A 17,788-nucleotide genomic window follows, 5' to 3' on the forward strand; every position below is an offset into this window, starting at 1 on the left:
GTGTCACGTTTCTCCTATTTGTTTTGTCATATCGTGTAGGGGTCTTGACTCTTCTAGCATGATCGCATCCGGATATACGTAGAACATGCACACGAATCCGGATTTGATATATGATCATTTTTTCATTTATATGCGATATAGATAAATTCGGAGTGAAAATTATCTTTCAAATCTTTACTACTAGGATGTAGGATCTAGTAAGTACTAGTTTTGTTAGGATTCATTAACCACTCTTGCAACACCTTCGAACCATCATAAGACTAACAACAAATCGGAAGCATGCGCAGTACGTGTGATTCCCGTAGACGATCCGACCGACTATGGTTACATGTAAGACAATATTACAATCTTGAGTAATCTATATAAAAATACGATTCAATTAATCTATTTGTTGTCAACAATTTGGGTTCAGACAAATATAAGCAACAATAAAACAAAAAAATACGATTCAATTAATCTATTTGTTGTCAACAATTTGGGTAAAACAAATATAAGCAACAATAAAATAAAATAAGATCTGAAAACCAAGATATCAAAGCTGACTAGTATGGTTTCGTAAATCTTTTTGATAAAGTCCAAATTATTGATAACTCTTTGACTATGTGTATGCAATGTCAGTACGTGGAACATGGGTTGTTGTTGCTGCTTTACTTCTTTTAATGGTTTGATCATGAGAGATTGTTTTATGCTGTTGATCGGAATAATTATTTGAGACAATCCATTATATCAAAAAAAAATAAAAGATTTGTCCACAAAAAGACAGTATGTATATACGGTTGGGTTGTTTATGTGGTCGTTCGATTGTTGTCACCATCAGCTATAGTTCAAATCGTGAGAACCATAAATGAGGCCCAAGAAATAAACCTGAAATATGTAAATGGGCCTATGATAAGATGAGGTCCATTAAAGGATGTTAAATGAGTGTCCTTACAAAGAGGGGGAAACAGGTCCTGACTCACTGACTCATCCTCTGTACCCGACCCACGCACTCGCGACCCCTCTCTCTGCACAAACATAACCTGTACGCTTCCTCAATCACTATTCATCTTTTTCTTTATAATATATTTAAAAAACTATTTTCTTGTTTGTATATTGGGATAGTAGTTTTCATATTCCTTGTACTCGATTATGTAGATGATATTTATATGGAAATCTTAGCAGTTAGGCCATCTTTATAGGGAGAACATGAGGGGTGTTCTTAGCCCAAAAAAATAGAAAATAATGAATAGTGGCTTAGAACACTTTTTTTAGTTCTTGATGTAGAACCGATCTTGGCTCAGTTCTAAGCTGACGTGGCAAGCTGTGAATGGATACAATTTTTTGCAAACAATTTTTCACAAATTAAAAGAGGATTTGATTGAGAATATATGGAATAAATTTGGACATTAAACTATATATTAATTAAATAAAATGTTTGTGTACTTTAATTAAGTAATATGTTTTTTTTTTATCTTTAATGTTTGTGTTGTTTCATAAAAATTTGATATTATATTTTGAATTTTAGTAAAAGTTTTATAAGTTTGCAATTTAAATGTTATTTTATAAGTTTTTATAATTGTAATATGTTTAAGAATATTATATTATTAAATCTTATGATCTTAAACATGTTCTCCCAATAACTAACTTTTTAACAAAAGATCTTAACTACTGATCTTACATTATTTTTATAATATTTTTACTCTAAAAACACCTAAAATAGTTTCCCCTATAAAGATGCCCTTACAAAAAGAAAAAGAAAAAAATATATTAAGAGAGAGTTTTACCCTCTATAGTAAATAACTTTAATTAGTTTGTTTTTTTATGACAGCTAATTTATGAGGAACTCATTTTAACATTGCCAATAGCTTCAAAGGAATTTTTTTTTAATACTAGTTATATTCCACATAGTTCTTCGTTTTAGATATTTTTCTCCAAAAGCCTGAAAATGTATAAGAGTAATTTTATGTTGGTGTGTCATAAATCATATTTTGATTTAAGAATGTGTGAGAATGTGAAAGGTAAACCATTAAGTTTGTTAGGATTCAATGATATGATTCTAAATCTCTACTTAATTCGCCTTAATCCCAAGATCTTGAGAGATCAATAAACAATTGAGACGACAACACACTTGAGAAAAACCGAGAAAGACAAATATATTAAAGGAAAAAGTTCACCAATATATGTATAATTGAAAACGCTTTTAATAAAAGGAAATAGAGTAGGGTTTGGTGAGTGGTGGTATTGATAGAAATGGTAGCTAGATATATGCAATCCTCCAGAGATTGAAAGGCATGGTACCAACTTGGATCCATTTCTTCGATAACGACTCTTCCTATATATATATATATATATTTATTTATTTTTGTTTCCCTCTTCTTTAACTTATTTCTTCCACTACTCGCAAATTCTAAACCGTTCTTTATGTCGAGTATTCACGATTTACAACTTAATAGCCAACTGAAAAATTGGTTTTTATATATTGTTGTTGATTCAACCGGCTAGAGGGGGTATTGCAAACACTAGTGTTACCGGGTCCAAATATCGAGTCTTAATTACTGTATCTGGAGAGAGATGAAATACGTTTGTGAAGTCAAAGTTCGAAACAGAAAAAAATGTTTACACGTTCTAATCTTTTGTCCAAAAAGATTGGGGACGATCATTATTCGAAATGTCATAGTCTATCTAAAAAGAAAAAGTTGCAATATCACATGAACGATACAATGGTACAATAATAATAATATGTTTGCTTTTTTTTTTTGGTGGAAATAATAATATGTTTGCTTATCTATTCATTTTTAACCTAGAAGGTAATGGATGAGGAACCTATATAATTTTTGTTTTTACTGTTTTCCTAATCATGCATGGTTATTTTGCCAATTACGAGTATACCAATATGTATCATTTTTTGTTAAAATAACAATATGTATCATTTTTTTTTTTTGTTAAAATAACAATATGTATCATACATCTAGCAGTTTATAAATAGTCAGTTTAACTAAAATATATAATACTGGATTTGGAACGGACCTTAATATATAGTACTTTTTAAATAATTACAATGAGCATATAATACTATGTAAATTTTTTAATTACAAATAGACAAGGGGTTGGATAATGCGAAGGTGATGTATTGTCACGCAGACCAAGCAAGGTTGATATGGGTGAATCGATATTGGTCAGACTCATGTGAAAAATGTATATTTCTCCTCCTTCGTCTTGTCAATTTATTTACTCTCATGTATTTTTCAATCGTTTTGGTATTCACTTCCGAAAATGACTAGTCTTTATTTTTTTTTACGTGGAGATAAATTTCCATTTACATGTATCTAAATGATCTACGTACCTCATAATCTCATATATATATATATGTTAAGCCATCAAAAATAGGTTATCAACTAGTACTAGTAGTAGAATTGATTATTTTTTTGGTGTTTAATTACTGGGTGATGTTTAAGAACAATAATTGTCTTAAACACTGCGTATGTAAAATTTTGAAAAGTGTGGCAATGCCCGAGGCTCTCTCATAAACTCTTTTGTCTCAAACCGTCTCAAGACATTCACAACCTCTACACTACACATAAACTTTCCATTTTCCAATGTAACACTTCCTCAAAGCTTATCCGATCGATGGTTAGCACAAGCAAGTAAGCGACCTTAATTAACAGTATTAATACCATTGCCTCTACCGAACCAAGCTGACAAACCGGGCTGCCAGATCACATGTCGCAATAACCAAGTCCCATCGAGTAGAGCATAGATAAGCTATAAAGAGATTTGAAAATCTGGCCTACAAATCTGAATCATATTTTTATTTTCGTTGTTATTATTTGACTCTTATTTAGAGTATAACCAGAATAAATCTTTATCCGAATTATGTTAAGTACCTGATTGATCATCATCTTCCACAAATTTAATAATGGTAAAGAATATATAAATTAAACCAAACAAAAGAAAATCGTCAAAGATAGCTATTTTCATTGTTCAAAGAGAATCGACTAAAGTAGTATACAAACAAAAAAACCAAAAGATATATTTTCAACTTTTAGAATAACTCTGATCTATTTATAGAAATAATTAGTTATTAATAATCCAAATGTCCCATGCAAATTGATATCCACTCACTAATAAACAAAAACAAAAAAATATACTCTTAATTAAAATAAGTTTTTTTTTTTTTTTTGAACAACAATTAAAATAAGTTTTCTTGTCATGTTTTCTTTGCACTAATGCTATATTATTTTATGAATTAACGTAAACTGTTTCTACCTTATAATAAAAAATAATTAATGAGCACAAGGTTAGCCAAGGTATGATTAAGCTATAATATAGTGAGCCCTACGAGATGCGAGAGGTGATTGGTGTGGCGGATTTGTGTTGAATATTGGGGTCTGTTCGGCGGTGTTGGCAGAGTTGTGGGGGGGTTTACTACGGGCTCTACATTGCTTGGGGGAAGAAAATCACTAGGTTAGAGTTGGAGGTAGATTCTGAGCTGGTGGTGGGTTTTTTACAGTCAGGGGTGGAGAACTCTCACCCTCTGGCCTTCCTGGTACGTCTGTGCCATGGCTTTTTATCGAGGGACTGGATAGTCCGTATTTCCCATGTGTATAGAGAGGCGAACCGTCTGGCGGATGGTTTAACTCGCTATGCGTATACTTTACCTGTAGGTTTTCAATTTTTAGAGTTGTGTCCGTCAAGTATGATGTTGTTTGTAAACGAGGATGCTCAAGGAACTGTGTTTCCAAGACTCCTCCGTACTTAGTCTTTTGTTTTCGTTTTTTTTTCAATAAATTACAGGGGATTAATCCCCTGGGCATTACCAAAAAAAAAAAAAGCTATAATATAGTGAGACTAGTAGGATGCTTACGTGGCAGTCTAGGGAGCTTCCTGCTCAAAAAAAAAAAAAAGAAAAGGAAAAAAAAAACCATTCCCCTAAAATTGAAGCCCTTCCTTCTATTACTTCTTCACTCTCTTTCTCTTTTCTCTCTCTCTCTCTCTCTCGCTCGCTCTTTTTAATTTTGCCCTCAAACCCTCCGATTATTACGAAAACGCTACTGCTCTCTCGCTGTTGGGGGGGATCCGGTGAGGCCGTTTGGCCGGAATCTGAGAAGGAGGAGGAGATGGATGTCGGAGTGTCTCCGGCGAAGTCTATACTCGCGAAGCCTCTGAAACTGTTGACTGAAGAGGACATTTCTCAGCTCACTCGCGAAGATTGCCGCAAATTCCTCAAAGAGAAAGGTCTTTTTTCTTCTCCGGTCTTATTGTCTTCTCCGGGAGGATCTTGGTCTCGGATATATATTTTTTTTTTGTGTGCTTTGCTTTAGTCAATTTTTGAATTTCTCTATTCTCTCGGAGTTTATTTTTCTTTTCCTTCTCTCCTTACGAGAATGGCGGCTGACACGTGTCGAAACAGGAATGCGCAGGCCTTCGTGGAACAAATCTCAAGCGATCCAGCAAGTTTTATCACTTAAAGCTCTCTATGAGCCCGGTGACGATTCCGGCGCCGGAATCCTCCGTAAGATCCTCGTTTCTCAGCCGCCAAATCCGCCTCCTGTGAGCTTTCTATATTCTAATTTGATATTCGCTTACTTCAATTTTGCTTCCTTGTTTCGGTTATAATCGTTACTTAGTTGGTGCTGATTTTAGGGAAATTGTGTGTACCTGCTTGTGGATCCCTTAGGTCACAGAAACGTCGACTGAGCTAAGCAACGAGCTGGAACCTTGTGGCAAAAATCGTTTTCCAGAAGATGAAGGTCCGTGCCATAGAAGGGATTCTCCAAGATCAGCTGAGTTTTCTGGTGGTTCTCCTCGTTATGCAGTTGAGAAAGATAGCTTAAAGACAGTTTCCCCCAGGTTTACATTTTACTCTATAATGCTCTTTGAATGTTGTTTATCACAGAGAATAGCTATAATCGCTTTGTGATCTTAGGAGGAAGTATTTGGTTTTGATATCACACCCTTAGAAAAAGAGAGTTTCTATATGGATCATGTATAAGAGTGATTAGGTTAAAAGAGTCAGATAGAGGCTTTATCCTGCATCTATAGTTGGTGTTTCCAGATCTTCTTGGTTTCGTTCTACTCTTCTGGTACTTTTTGGTGAAAGGAAGGACTATCGATAGGGGGATTTGGTATGACTTGATGTGATCATTGCTAGTCAACAAAAAGTTCAGTTACTAACCCCATTGGTCGATATTATTTGTGAATTCTGCAATGATTTATTTTTAGTAACTAGAGTTTCAGTGGTTGTCAATGTACGGAAGCTTGTTGCCAGTATGTGCTTGTTGTTATATAAACGATTTACTACTTCACTGTTGTTCAAACAAGTTTTTTTTTTTTTTAACACTTGTCTTTAATGTTGCATCAGAAGCCCGGCTGAAACAAGTCCGCTGGTTGGGCAAATGACGATATTCTATAGTGGTAAAGTGAATGTATATGATGGAGTACCACCTGAAAAGGTAAATGAACAACATTATTCTGTCCAGCCTGAAAAGGAATAAACTTTGATGGCATGTTTTTGATGATGCATCCTGTACATTGGTTTGCAGGCGCGGTCTATCATGCACTTTGCAGCCAATCCAATTGATTTGCCTGAAAATGGTATTTTTGCTTCTAGTAGAATGATTTCGAAGCCCATGAGTAAAGGTAAGCTTTTGCTAAAGTGTCTAATCCGCTTTTCAGTTAACAGATAGATGATTTCACACTTTAAATGATTTTGTTTTGTATGATCTAATTGCAAAATGTGAATGGAACTGCATCTCAAGGTTTTCTTAAAGTTAGAGTAGATCTTTTTCTCTATATGTATATATTTTACAAACATGGCTTTCATTTTTTTTTTCCAAATTTGGCATGGTTAAATAAAAGAAGCATTTCTAAATGCTGTATGGTGCTGCTACCCATACTAGCTAAGCTTGTGTAGAATATGCAGATGCTCTTGTACCTTTTTGTGATTTTGATTTCGGATGATCAATCTTGTTCAAAAGCATCTGAAATTCTGATCTGGTTTTGCAGAGAAGATGGTTGAGCTTCCCCAATATGGTCTTGAAAAGGCAACTGCTTCTCGTGATTCTGGTACAAACAATGCTCATATTACCTTATAAAGATATAGAAACCTGTTATATTAATGATGCTTAAAACACCTGAGAGGGAAATTTGGTCTACCTCTTCACCTCTACATGCAATGCTAATAGTGTTTACTTAAAGGCAGATAGACTTCCTTGCTTGTTCTGTGTGATATATGACCTGAAAATTCTGTTAAATATAACAATCATTCATGGTGTCTTGTTGGTATTTTTGAAGATGTGGAGGGTCAGGCGAATAGAAAAGTGTCATTGCAAAGATATCTTGATAAGCGGAAGGACAGGTGCTTTAAAGAAACAATAGTTGTTGCTATAATGTTGTGTACATACTTGCGCTTATTCCAAAAATGGCTGAATAATGATTAACCTTTCTTTATGAGCAGAAGATTCTCTAAAACCAAAAAGGCTCCAGGAGTTGCATCATCCAGCTTGGAGATGTTTCTGAATCGTCAGCCACGGATGAACGCTGTATATTCACAAAACCTTAGCGGCACAGGGCTTCGCGAGTCACCTGAAAATCAGACAAAAAGTTCCAATCTCTCAGTTGATTTAAACAGCGATCTAAACAGTGAAGGTATGAATAAAATCCCTGAAAAAAGCATTGGTTTGAATGGTTCCCATTGGTTTCCCCTCAAAACATTCTTGTCGTTTGTTTTCTAGATCTTTAACAAAAAACTGGAGGTGAGAGATTCCGGGTCACAAGGCGAGCTGTAAAGCTCAATACTGTTCTTTTTGTCAAATTTGCCAAGTACAAAAAGCAAACAGTGAATGTTCTCGTTCATTGTGGAAGAAACATTGGCTTAAGATTTGAGCTGGATCAGCGTCTGGTTTTTTTGTTTTACGGCTTGTGTATCCCATCTTTTTTGGTATGGTATGTAGTTTTGAGTAGGTTAGAGACGAGAGGAGAATGTGGCGGTTTGTATTATGTAAATGCTGTCTTATAATGAGAGAGACCTTATTGATGATGATACCAATCTTAGAGGTTTTCTAATCAACACAAACTTCTTTGTGATGTGTGTATGAGATAATTTATTTTTAAAACATGTGAGATCAACACAACTGTTTTTGTTTTATAATGATCGGAAAAGCATCTCTCTCTGTGGTTGACCGATAAAATAGGGGTAGTTTCGTCTTTTCAGTTTAGTTTTTTGTTTTTGTTTTTTTAATTGTTTTTGAAAACGATATCCTGAATTGAGTAATCATCGCGTGGTTTTGAAGACGAAGGGGGCATAGCGGAGAAGACGATGGGTGAAGCGGTGAAGGTATGTTTCTATCTTCTTCTCTTTTGCTTTCTGATTTGGTTATGAGGATCGATAGTTTTCAATTTTCCGCGATGCAATCATGAAATCGCTGATTGGTTTCCGTTTAGTTTCGGGTTTGTGATTCGATTCGTTTCAGCTATTTTCGAATCATCATCATCATCATCACTAATTCATTTAGGCATCATCTCGGGTCTTGCAAATAGATGATGATTTCTCTAATTATCGAAGTTTAATCATTGTTGAATAATCAGATTTTGTAATGCCTGAACATTTTTTTCCCCATTTGGATGTGTTTTCTTTTTGGTTATTACCATAAAACAAAAAATGATGTCATCTTTGTTGTGTGTTTGTGAAGGATCAAAGAGAAGAAGTGATTCAGGCATGGTACATGGATGATAGCGATGAGGATCAGAGACTTCCTCACCACAAAGATCCTAAGGAGTTTGTATCTCTGGACAAACTTGCAGGCGTGTGTCTTCAATTCTAACGTTGTGCTCTCTGTGATGCTTCCTATTGTAATTTTTATTCACATGTATTGTTTGAGTGTGCAGAGCTCGGAGTATTAAGCTGGAGACTTGATGCTGATAACTATGAAACTGATGAGGATTTGAAAAAGATCCGTCAATCTCGTGGTTACTCTTACACGGTTTGTGACCTTTATTTGATGATGTTCTTTCTTATTGTTTACTATCCAATTATTAGACTTGAATGCTAGATGTTTTACTCTTGACCAACTCTCGTTCTAACTCTATGTGGGTTTACTCAATACTTAACTGAAAGGAAACATTTATGAAAAATCAGTTGATAGTTTGCAAACATTTTAATGTCTTGGTTTGATGACGACAGAAAAGTGTTTAAATTCCAGGACTTTTGTGAGGTATGCCCGGCAAAGCTTCCAAACTACGAAGCAAAAGTAAAGAGCTTTTTCGAAGAACATTTGCACACTGATGAAGAGATCCGTTACTGCGTTGGAGGAAGTGGTTGGTACTTTTTATTGTCTGCTTAACTTTAAAATAGTTGATCTATGTATATAGTCGTCAATGTGCTTTTTCTTTGGCCTAAAGGATACTTTGATGTGAGGGATCGCAATGAAGCTTGGATTAGAGTGTGGGTGAAGAAGGGGGGTATGATTGTTTTACCCGCTGGAATATATCATCGCTTCACCGTGGACTCAGAAAACTATATCGAGGTTCACTATTAGCTTCCCTTGGTTGATTTTATCATATACTTTTTTGCTTGTTTAAGAAATCGAAACATCTTGTTAAACAGGCAATGCGGCTTTTCGTGGGTGAACCGGTGTGGACACCATACAATCGCCCACACGACCATCTTCCTGCAAGGTATGATGATTTCCTGATTTTCCCTTGTTGTCTCATCAAATTCATACCTTCTGTTTGTTATCTTGTGCCAACAATGCGATATGTAATCAAGGAAGACATTCTGATGATTTACAGGAAAGAATATGTCGATAACTTTGTGATCAACGCCTCCGCTTAGGGAGGGTCTCTCTTTCTTGCTTTATGAATTGAAGAATCTATAAACAAGGTCTTTAAAGAATAAAGAGAGGCTTTCCTCTCAATTATTGGATATTTATTATGTATACCTGTGTAGAATGCTGGCTTTGGTATGCTTGAGTTGTTGTAAACTTTAATTACACTCCCCTCTATGATATGGATCTCTTATACCATCTTTGTCGTATACGCAAGGACTATATAGTGGGATCATTGTTTTCCTACGTTTCTTTGTGGTTGTTGCAACTAAATAAATAAATAAATAGTTGGCTCTAGTATGTGCAATAATATCCTAAATGAGGAACCTATATCGTAAGGCACTAGTTGCGTGTGTATCGTGTAACCGTTCTTGTCTGTGGCTCTCCATGTCTTTGGTTTACTCCAAATCACGGTTCTAAGGCGATGTGAAGAAACACATTTCATCTTCGACTCCGAAAAAAAAAACTCGTATCGTGGAATGAGGTTTGAAAAGGACATAGGTGAATGAATTATATTCCCTCCGTTTCAAAATATAGGATGTTTTAAGCAAAGCACGCAGATTAAGAAGTCTTTACTTTTAACAAGTTCAACCAATCAGAAACAATACTGCATAATATAAAATACTAAACTAATCTAAAAGTTGCATTGAAATTTGAAAGCATCCTATATTATGAAACAACAAACTTCTCCAAAACATCTTATATTTTGAAACGGAGGGAGTATATAACTAAAAGTCTAATTCCTTTTTACGTTTTTTCCTCTGTTTTCTAATTTCTATAATAAATCATAACATTGCAGAGTAAATTATATTATAATCTCCTACTTTTTTAATGGATTACAATTTACAAGTATAGTTGAAAGAAAAAAAAGAAAAAAATAGGGATTAAAAAAGAAGTATACATAATTAGGAGCAGCCATGATTAGGGGATTACATAAAAATAAAGAATGAGAGACAGAAAATCATACGTGGCAGTCTAGGGAGCTCCCCTGCTCCAGAAACCATTCCCCCAAATTTCTAAGCCCATAGAATACTATTCGACCTCACTCTCTCTTTTTCATTCAAGTCTCTCTCTCTCTCTCTCTCTTTTTCTTCCTAATTTTGCCCCCAAACCCTCCCAATTATTACTGAAACGCCACTGCTCTTCTCGTCGGAACTCCGGTGAAGAAGAGGAGGAGATGGATGTCGGAGTGTCTACAGCGAAGTCTATACTCGCGAAGCCTCTGAAACTGTTGACTGAAGAAGACATTTCTCAGCTCACTCGCGAAGACTGCCGCAAATTCCTCAAAGAGAAAGGTCTTCTTCTTCTACCTTTGTACCTTCTCGGAATTTTTGTAAGCCGATGAGCTTTTTGGACTGACACGTGTTGAAACAGGAATGCGCAGGCCTTCGTGGAACAAATCTCAGGCGATCCAGCAAGTTTTATCACTTAAAGCTCTCTATGAGCCCGGCGACGATTCCGGCGCCGGAATCCTCCGTAAGATCCTCGTTTCTCAGCCGCCAAATCCGCCTCCTGTGAGCTTTCTATTTTTACCCTAATTTTGGCTTCCTGTTTCGCTTAGAATCGTTACTTAGTTGGTGCTGATTTAGGGGAAATTGTTTGTTGCTCTGTGTGTACTTGTGGATCCTTAGGTCACAACAACCTCGACTGAGCTAAGCAACGAGCTCGAACCTTGTGGAAAGAATCCTTTTCCAGAAGATGATGGTCCGTGCCATAGAAGGGATTCTCCAAGATCAGCTGAGTTCTCTGGTGGTTCAGTTGAGAAAGATACCTACAAGACTGTTGTTACTCCCAGGTTTACATTTTTGGTTCTTTTGAATCAATGTGATTTCTTTCTACTTCCTTGTGTCAAAAGAGTCACATAAGTTTATGGTTCGTGGCTTTGATGGTGGATTGGTTTGACAGTATTTAGGGTTTAGCATCACACGTTTTCAACCAGTTCATGTGATTTAAAGTGAGTTCATTGTGGTTTTCCTCTGTATCTTTAGTTAGTGTTTCCATATCTTCTTGGTTCTGTGCTAGTTTCTGTGGAATTTGGTGACATGGGAATGATGTGACTTGAACTGATAACATGCCTTGTTAACAAAAAAGTTCAGTTACTAAGGCTTTTTTCGTTATCATGTAATATGTTATTATATAAGTAAATTAACCACTCCAATGCTATTTAAACAAGTATTTGTAATGTTGCATCAGAAGTCCAGCTAAAACAAGTGCACTAGTTGGGCAAATGACGATATTCTATAGTGGAAAAGTGAATGTGTATGATGGAGTACCATCTGAAAAGGTGAATGAATCACATTATTCTGTCTAGCCTGAATATAGAAGTTTTGATGGGGTAGATTTTGATCATTCATCCTGTATATTGGTTTACAGGCCCAGTCACTCATGCACTTTGCAGCCAATCCAATTGATTTGCCTGCAAATGGTATCTTTTCTTCTAGTAGTACGCCCATGAGTAAAGGTAAGCTTTTGCTAAAGTGTCTGATTTGCTTTTTTAGTTGATAGATAGATGATTCAAACTTGAAATGATTTTGTTTAGTATATCATCAAACTGGAAAAGTTAATGGACCAGCTTTTGTGATGCAGTAGTTCTTCTTTAATTTTCTCTTGTTGCCAAACACTGCTTTTGTTTTGTCCAATTTTGAAAGGAGGCATTTGACCAAAGAAAGCATCTCTAAATGCTGTGTGGTGCTATACTAGCTTGTATATGAATATGCATTGCACCTTTTTGTGATAGTGATTTCACTTTCTTTGTTGTCAATCGAGTTTAAACTAGTCAATCGTTAAATTGAAAATTTGAATTCCTATTGCAGAGAAGATGGTGAAACTCCCCCAAACTGGTCTTGAGAGGGCGAATTCTTCTCGCGATTCTGGTACAATTACAAAGAGTGTTCATATTTCTTAATGAATCTGAGAGTAAATTTTGATCGACACTGCTGTCACCTGTGCAATGCTATGTTAATATTGTTAACTAGGAGGCGGATAACCTACATCTTATATTTATCCTTTGTTCATATGTTTTTTTTGGGGTCGTTATTCAGATATGGAGGGTCAGGCGAACAGAAAGGTCTCGTTGCAAAGATATCGTGAAAAGCGGAAGGACAGGTGCTTTATATATTTAAACTTAATTCCAAAACCGCTAAAAACTGATACGTTTTGTTTATGTGCAGAAGATTCCTTAAGGCCAGAAAGTCTCCAGGAGTTGCGTCTTCTAGCTTGGAACTGTTTCTAAATCGTCAGCCACGAATGAATGCTGCATATTCACAAAACTTTGGCCGCACAAGATCTCCACTGCAGAGCCAGTCACCTGAGAACCAAACAAAAAGTCCCAATCTATCAGTTGATCTAAACAGTGAAGGTAAGAAGACAAATCATAAGGCAAGCTTTGTTCCCAATAGTTTTGGATGATTTGACTCAAAAACTCTCATCTGTTTTGGCTTACAGATATTTAACAAGATGCCAAAACGTGGAGATGCTATTAATAGCATTGGTAAGGTTTGACATATGAAGAACCTTGTCTTCAGATGGGCTTCTTTGCGTTTCCATGTCGCACTCATAATTTTTGGTCTATAGTTTTTGTGTAGCTTCGTAGGTTAGTGGTAAGTTCTTGTTTCTGATTCTTTTTTGCGGGGGACTAGAGAGAAACAAGAGGCAAGAGAGGGAAAATGAAAGAAGGGCATTCATTTTTCTTGTTAGTAATGTGTAAATGCCGTCTTTTTTAACGACAAGACTTTTTTCGCCAAACTGTTTAGCTTTGACTTCTTCTTTACCAAACGGTCCAAACCTTCTTCTTTTGACCATTTCTAAACCATTAATTTTCACTTTATCATCATTGAACTTTTTAACAATACCTGTTGATTGTCGTCAAAGATTAAACAATTGTTATATGAGTTGACATGGATGATTCTAACGCATAAAACACTATGCCAAACTATAATTTTTCTAATTTACTTGCACCTCTCTCAAAAAACGTAACGTAACTTACTAATAGTAGTCTGAAACGGATCTATGTGTGGAGTGGAGGGAGGCGGCGTTACCCTCGCCGCACGAGCGCACGCTGCCGAATGGAGGGTAGTTTAGTCTTTTAGCATTCATTTTCTTTTTGAAAAGGAGAGGTCATTATTAATCGCGTGGATTTGAAGACGATAAAAAAAGGCATAACGAAGAAGAAGAAGAAGAAGAAGAAGAAGAATACAAGTTCAACCATGGGTGAAGAAGTTGTTAAGGTAATCGTAAATCTCTACTCTATTTTCTGAATTCTGAATTTCTCAATCCCTCGTCGGAAATTTTCCCCCATCAAAACATGGATTCGCCGATTGTCCCATTAGGTTCGGGTTTGATGTTTTGGCTCATATAGTATTTACTTTGCTTGCCTTATCTCGATTGTTACTTGTAACGTATCGAAATTTGATTTGATTTAGAACATTTTCTCTGTTAGTGTGTTGAAGTTGTTATACAGTGGCTAATCATATTGAATTAGTGGGGTTTTCAGCCCACTGATTTTGATGTGATGACCATCAGATTGATGTTTTCTTGATTCACATATTGTTGTTGTTGTTGTGTGTGTTATTGCTTAGGATGGAAGAGAAGAAGTGATCCAGGCATGGTATATGGATGATAGCCATGAGGATCAGAGACTTCCTCACCACAAAGATCCTAAGGAGTTTGTATCTTTGGACAAACTTGCAGGTTTTTGTGTTTCTCTTCATTCTTGTTCTCTCTGTAATGTTTTTTTTTACTGTTGTTTGCTTTTTATTTATTTATGTGTAATGTTTTGAGTGTACAGAGCTTGGAGTGCTTAGCTGGAGACTTGATGCTGATAACTATGAAACCGATGAAGAACTGAAAAAGATCCGCCAATCTCGCGGTTACTCTTACACGGTATGTCACCTTTTTCTTTATATATATCTTTGTTTTGTTATCCGTTGGACTTGAATTGCTAGCTCGTCTGTTTCAACCAAGTGCTGTCTTAGACATTTCAATACATTCAATGGCTTAAACCTTATTTATAACTAGCCAAGGGATGAATGTAGCCGAATATAGCAGTTATTGACTTCGTTAGAGAGCAAGTAGTGAAAAATGGCTTTATACTGTTTCTTGGTAGATTTTAAGATTTGCTATTTGTTTGTCATTAACTATCAATTCTCTCTGGTCCTTCTTCCGCTAACATTAGCTATCCAAGGGAGATTAAACAACCCGTTTCCTTCTCTGTTACACTTTCCGAGCTTAAAGTTTTTTTTTTATGTTAATAACTTGATGATTCCCAAACGTTTTTGTTTGTGTGTGTATATTTATCTGCTCGAGTCTTGGTTTGACGATTGAAAACTGTTTAAATTTCAGGACTTTTGTGAGGTATGCCCGGAAAAGCTTCCAAACTATGAAGGGAAAGTAAAGAGCTTTTTTGAAGAACATTTGCACACTGATGAAGAGATCCGTTACTGCGTTGCAGGAAGTGGTAAGTACTTGTATTGACTGCTTTACTTGAAAACTTCAATTCGATATTAGCGTCATGTTTATATTTCCTTGGAATAAAGGGTACTTTGATGTGAGAGATCACAATGAGGCTTGGATTAGAGTATGGGTAAAGAAAGGTGGTATGATAGTTTTGCCTGCTGGAATATATCATCGCTTCACCACGGATTCAGACAACTATATCAAGGTTGAATATTAGCTTCCCTTGGTTAATTTTATCATATACATATACTTTTGCTTGTTTAAGAAACTGAAACATCTTGTTAAACAGGCAATGCGGCTTTTTGTGGGTGAACCGGTTTGGACACCATACAATCGCCCACACGACCATCTCCCTGCAAGGTACACTGTCCTGTTTGCCCCTTTTGTTTCATCAAAAGCTTACTCTGTAATCGTTCATTCAAGCAAATAAACAAGAAAACTGTTTTATGGATATTGAAACTTGAAACGGCTATTTTACAGGAAAGAGTACATCGATAACTTCGTGAAGGCGAACGGAGGCGGTGCCATTGACGCGTCAGCGTAGGCATCATATTGATTACATCGATATATGTCTCTCTCATGTCTTACGCATCAGATTTTTATAAACTAAGCGTACAATAAAGAGAGACATCTGTCTCATGTTGGATATGTATACAATAAAGAGAGACATATGTCTCAATGTTGGATATGTATGTGTTTAGATGTTGTCTCCTTGAAGACACTTTCTTTCGTGTGGCTTTGGTGTTGTTGTAAGGTTTCATGGTTTGTTAACTTATAACTTACTACCTTTATGTCGTCTATATGTTCTGCAATAAATGGATGAGAGTCGGCAGATGTTCATGTTGACAGTATACCTCAAAACTAAAAATGATAGAACTACTTTGAAGCTACACTATGACCCTTTAGGATCCAATATTTCAACTCTTAATGATCGAAAATGATCAATTAGTTTTTTTTATCTCTTAATGTCATTTTCCAGCTCCCAATTCGCAATTCCGTTTTAATCTTTTCAACTCGACCCATGAAGATCACTATTTTTTTGTCAATTTTTTTCCCGATTATATCATGTATGCATTGATTATCGGGCGCTCAACAAGGTAACCTAACTATCAAAAACAAGTATCCACTTTTATTGCAGACTTCTTCGCCCGCGCGAGATACTTCTCGAAGTTGGATCTACGGCCGGGCGGGATACTACCAGGTGCGTATCGCGGAAGGAGACGAGCCAAAGACGACCTGTGTGACAAACAAGCAACCTTATGTATACGATTTATTTCCAATTTGGTTGTATGAGCCTTTGTGTAATGGTATTAGACTAGTTCTCAGTCTTGCGTCCGTCTCATTCTCTTGTAATTTTAGAGCCAATAAATATTTTTTTTGATTCATGTCAAAAGCTTTTTAGAAACATAGTAAATATCATCAAACTATGCGTTACATGTACATATCGTTCTCAAAATATGATATTCCCTTAAACTAGAGCAAAAAAGACTTAGACGAGAGTCCCGCCGGTGACGTATTCAGTGAAGGCCAAGGCAACTAGGCCGAGCATCGCGAAACGACCGTTCCATAGCTCAGCGTCAGACGTCATGAGCCCTTTTGACTTTGCCTCCGCCCTTATTCCTTTGAACAAGGGAACCATCGATGCCAACGTCAGCAACGCCGTTGTTCCAAGAAACCACCCGACGCCACCGTCGGAGATCTGAGCGAACACGTTCTCTCCCTTTGAAAGCTCCACCGCGATGGCAGCCACGAACCCAACCATGGCTAGTCTCCCGTTGATCCTCTCGGGTGCTGGACCGCTGAATGCTAGTAAATCTCTAAACTTGGTACTCACCTAAACAAGAAACCAAATCCTTCAACTCACAAATCTTTGATTTTAATCAAAAATCATTCAAGAACACTTTGAGCTTAAAATGATTACAAGACTATGCTAACGCAAAGTCGTAATTACATAATCAAATTCTAATGATGTTTATATTAATGACTTCGACCACTAGATCAAATATAGTTGTATATATACCTTTGGCTTGCTAACTGGAGGAGGAGATGGTGGCATTTGCGGTTGGGCGGCCGAGGTCGAGGGCACGGAAGAGTCTTCCTTGATAGGATCTCCCTGAGCCATGCACCTGACTCCAACCGGAGCATTCCTTTTGAAGAAGAGTTGCTTTGTGTTTCTGATGTTGCGTGTACTCAATCCACCGGAAGGAGCGGCCAACACTGACTGCATGTTGAACGACGCCGTTGCCATTTTTGAGTAGGGTTTTTAAAACGCTAAAGATCGCAAGAAGATTGAAGTAGTGAGAGGAATTGAATTAACTCTAAAGACTTGAGGATTGAGATGGAGTTGGTCTGTGTTGTTACTCAAAGATCATCTCTTTATTTATAGAGTAGGTGAAATTTGAATGATAGGTCTAGTATTTTCTGAAATATATGTCTTTGTTTATCTTTATTGATTTAGTTATGGGATACTATTACTAAGATTACTTATTTTATGTTTTGTGTTTGTGGTGTGTAGTAGACTATAATAAGTA

General features: G+C 36.3%; 5 protein-coding genes across 9 annotated transcripts; 4 read left to right on the forward strand and 1 right to left on the reverse strand.

Annotated features, from left to right (window-relative positions):
* The first annotated feature begins 4,851 nt into the window (after nucleotides 1–4,851).
* Nucleotides 4,852–8,064, forward strand: LOC104733643 (protein TIFY 4B). 3 transcript variants are annotated; one of them, XM_087479909.1, is made up of 9 exons: nucleotides 4,852–5,214; nucleotides 5,390–5,529; nucleotides 5,657–5,829; nucleotides 6,341–6,431; nucleotides 6,522–6,618; nucleotides 6,985–7,044; nucleotides 7,273–7,336; nucleotides 7,436–7,626; nucleotides 7,713–8,064. In XM_087479909.1, exons 1-9 carry the CDS (start codon nucleotides 5,097–5,099, stop codon nucleotides 7,718–7,720), a joined length of 942 nt encoding a protein of 313 aa, XP_087336035.1. In that variant the 5' UTR covers nucleotides 4,852–5,096; the 3' UTR covers nucleotides 7,721–8,064. The 3 variants fall into 3 exon arrangements, with proteins under 3 accessions (XP_087336035.1, XP_087336036.1, XP_087336037.1); XM_087479910.1 differs by having other exon boundaries at nucleotides 4,923–5,214; nucleotides 6,344–6,431; XM_087479911.1 differs by lacking the exons at nucleotides 6,985–7,044; nucleotides 7,273–7,336; nucleotides 7,436–7,626; nucleotides 7,713–8,064 and having other exon boundaries at nucleotides 4,923–5,214; nucleotides 6,522–6,665.
* A 201-nt stretch (nucleotides 8,065–8,265) lies between these two features.
* Nucleotides 8,266–10,001, forward strand: LOC104732167 (acireductone dioxygenase 2). The gene is made up of 7 exons (XM_087479912.1): nucleotides 8,266–8,314; nucleotides 8,670–8,783; nucleotides 8,868–8,960; nucleotides 9,180–9,294; nucleotides 9,379–9,503; nucleotides 9,584–9,654; nucleotides 9,769–10,001. The coding sequence occupies exons 1-7, from the start codon at nucleotides 8,297–8,299 to the stop codon at nucleotides 9,809–9,811; spliced, it is 579 nt and encodes a 192-aa protein (XP_087336038.1). The 5' UTR covers nucleotides 8,266–8,296; the 3' UTR covers nucleotides 9,812–10,001.
* A 765-nt stretch (nucleotides 10,002–10,766) lies between these two features.
* LOC104732169 (protein TIFY 4A-like) lies at nucleotides 10,767–13,547 on the forward strand. 2 transcript variants are annotated; one of them, XM_010451705.3, is made up of 9 exons: nucleotides 10,767–11,098; nucleotides 11,178–11,317; nucleotides 11,435–11,598; nucleotides 11,997–12,087; nucleotides 12,177–12,264; nucleotides 12,617–12,676; nucleotides 12,845–12,908; nucleotides 12,977–13,161; nucleotides 13,248–13,547. In XM_010451705.3, exons 1-9 carry the CDS (start codon nucleotides 10,981–10,983, stop codon nucleotides 13,253–13,255), a joined length of 918 nt encoding a protein of 305 aa, XP_010450007.1. In that variant the 5' UTR covers nucleotides 10,767–10,980; the 3' UTR covers nucleotides 13,256–13,547. The 2 variants fall into 2 exon arrangements, with proteins under 2 accessions (XP_010450007.1, XP_010450006.1); XM_010451704.3 differs by having other exon boundaries at nucleotides 10,771–11,098; nucleotides 12,974–13,161.
* Nucleotides 13,548–13,659: 112 nt separating this feature from the next.
* LOC104732170 (acireductone dioxygenase 3) lies at nucleotides 13,660–16,089 on the forward strand. Of its 2 annotated transcripts, XM_010451706.2 has the most exons (7): nucleotides 13,660–14,029; nucleotides 14,381–14,492; nucleotides 14,590–14,684; nucleotides 15,144–15,258; nucleotides 15,338–15,462; nucleotides 15,547–15,617; nucleotides 15,738–16,089. In XM_010451706.2, exons 1-7 carry the CDS (start codon nucleotides 14,009–14,011, stop codon nucleotides 15,799–15,801), a joined length of 603 nt encoding a protein of 200 aa, XP_010450008.1. In that variant the 5' UTR covers nucleotides 13,660–14,008; the 3' UTR covers nucleotides 15,802–16,089. The 2 variants fall into 2 exon arrangements, with proteins under 2 accessions (XP_010450008.1, XP_019089818.1); XM_019234273.2 differs by lacking the exon at nucleotides 15,738–16,089 and having other exon boundaries at nucleotides 13,822–14,029; nucleotides 15,547–15,700.
* A 521-nt stretch (nucleotides 16,090–16,610) lies between these two features.
* LOC104732171 (early light-induced protein 2, chloroplastic-like) lies at nucleotides 16,611–17,750 on the reverse strand. Its single transcript, XM_010451708.3, has 2 exons — nucleotides 17,278–17,750; nucleotides 16,611–17,091 (listed from the first exon to the last, which is right to left on the reverse strand). Exons 1-2 carry the CDS (start codon nucleotides 17,503–17,505, stop codon nucleotides 16,747–16,749), a joined length of 573 nt encoding a protein of 190 aa, XP_010450010.1. The 5' UTR covers nucleotides 17,506–17,750; the 3' UTR covers nucleotides 16,611–16,746.
* Between the last annotated feature and the right edge of the window lie 38 nt (nucleotides 17,751–17,788).

The sequence above is a fragment of the Camelina sativa genome, chromosome 12, assembly GCF_030686135.1.
Source record: "Camelina sativa cultivar CO46 ecotype springtype chromosome 12, ASM3068613v1".
Lineage (NCBI taxonomy): Eukaryota > Viridiplantae > Streptophyta > Magnoliopsida > Brassicales > Brassicaceae > Camelina > Camelina sativa.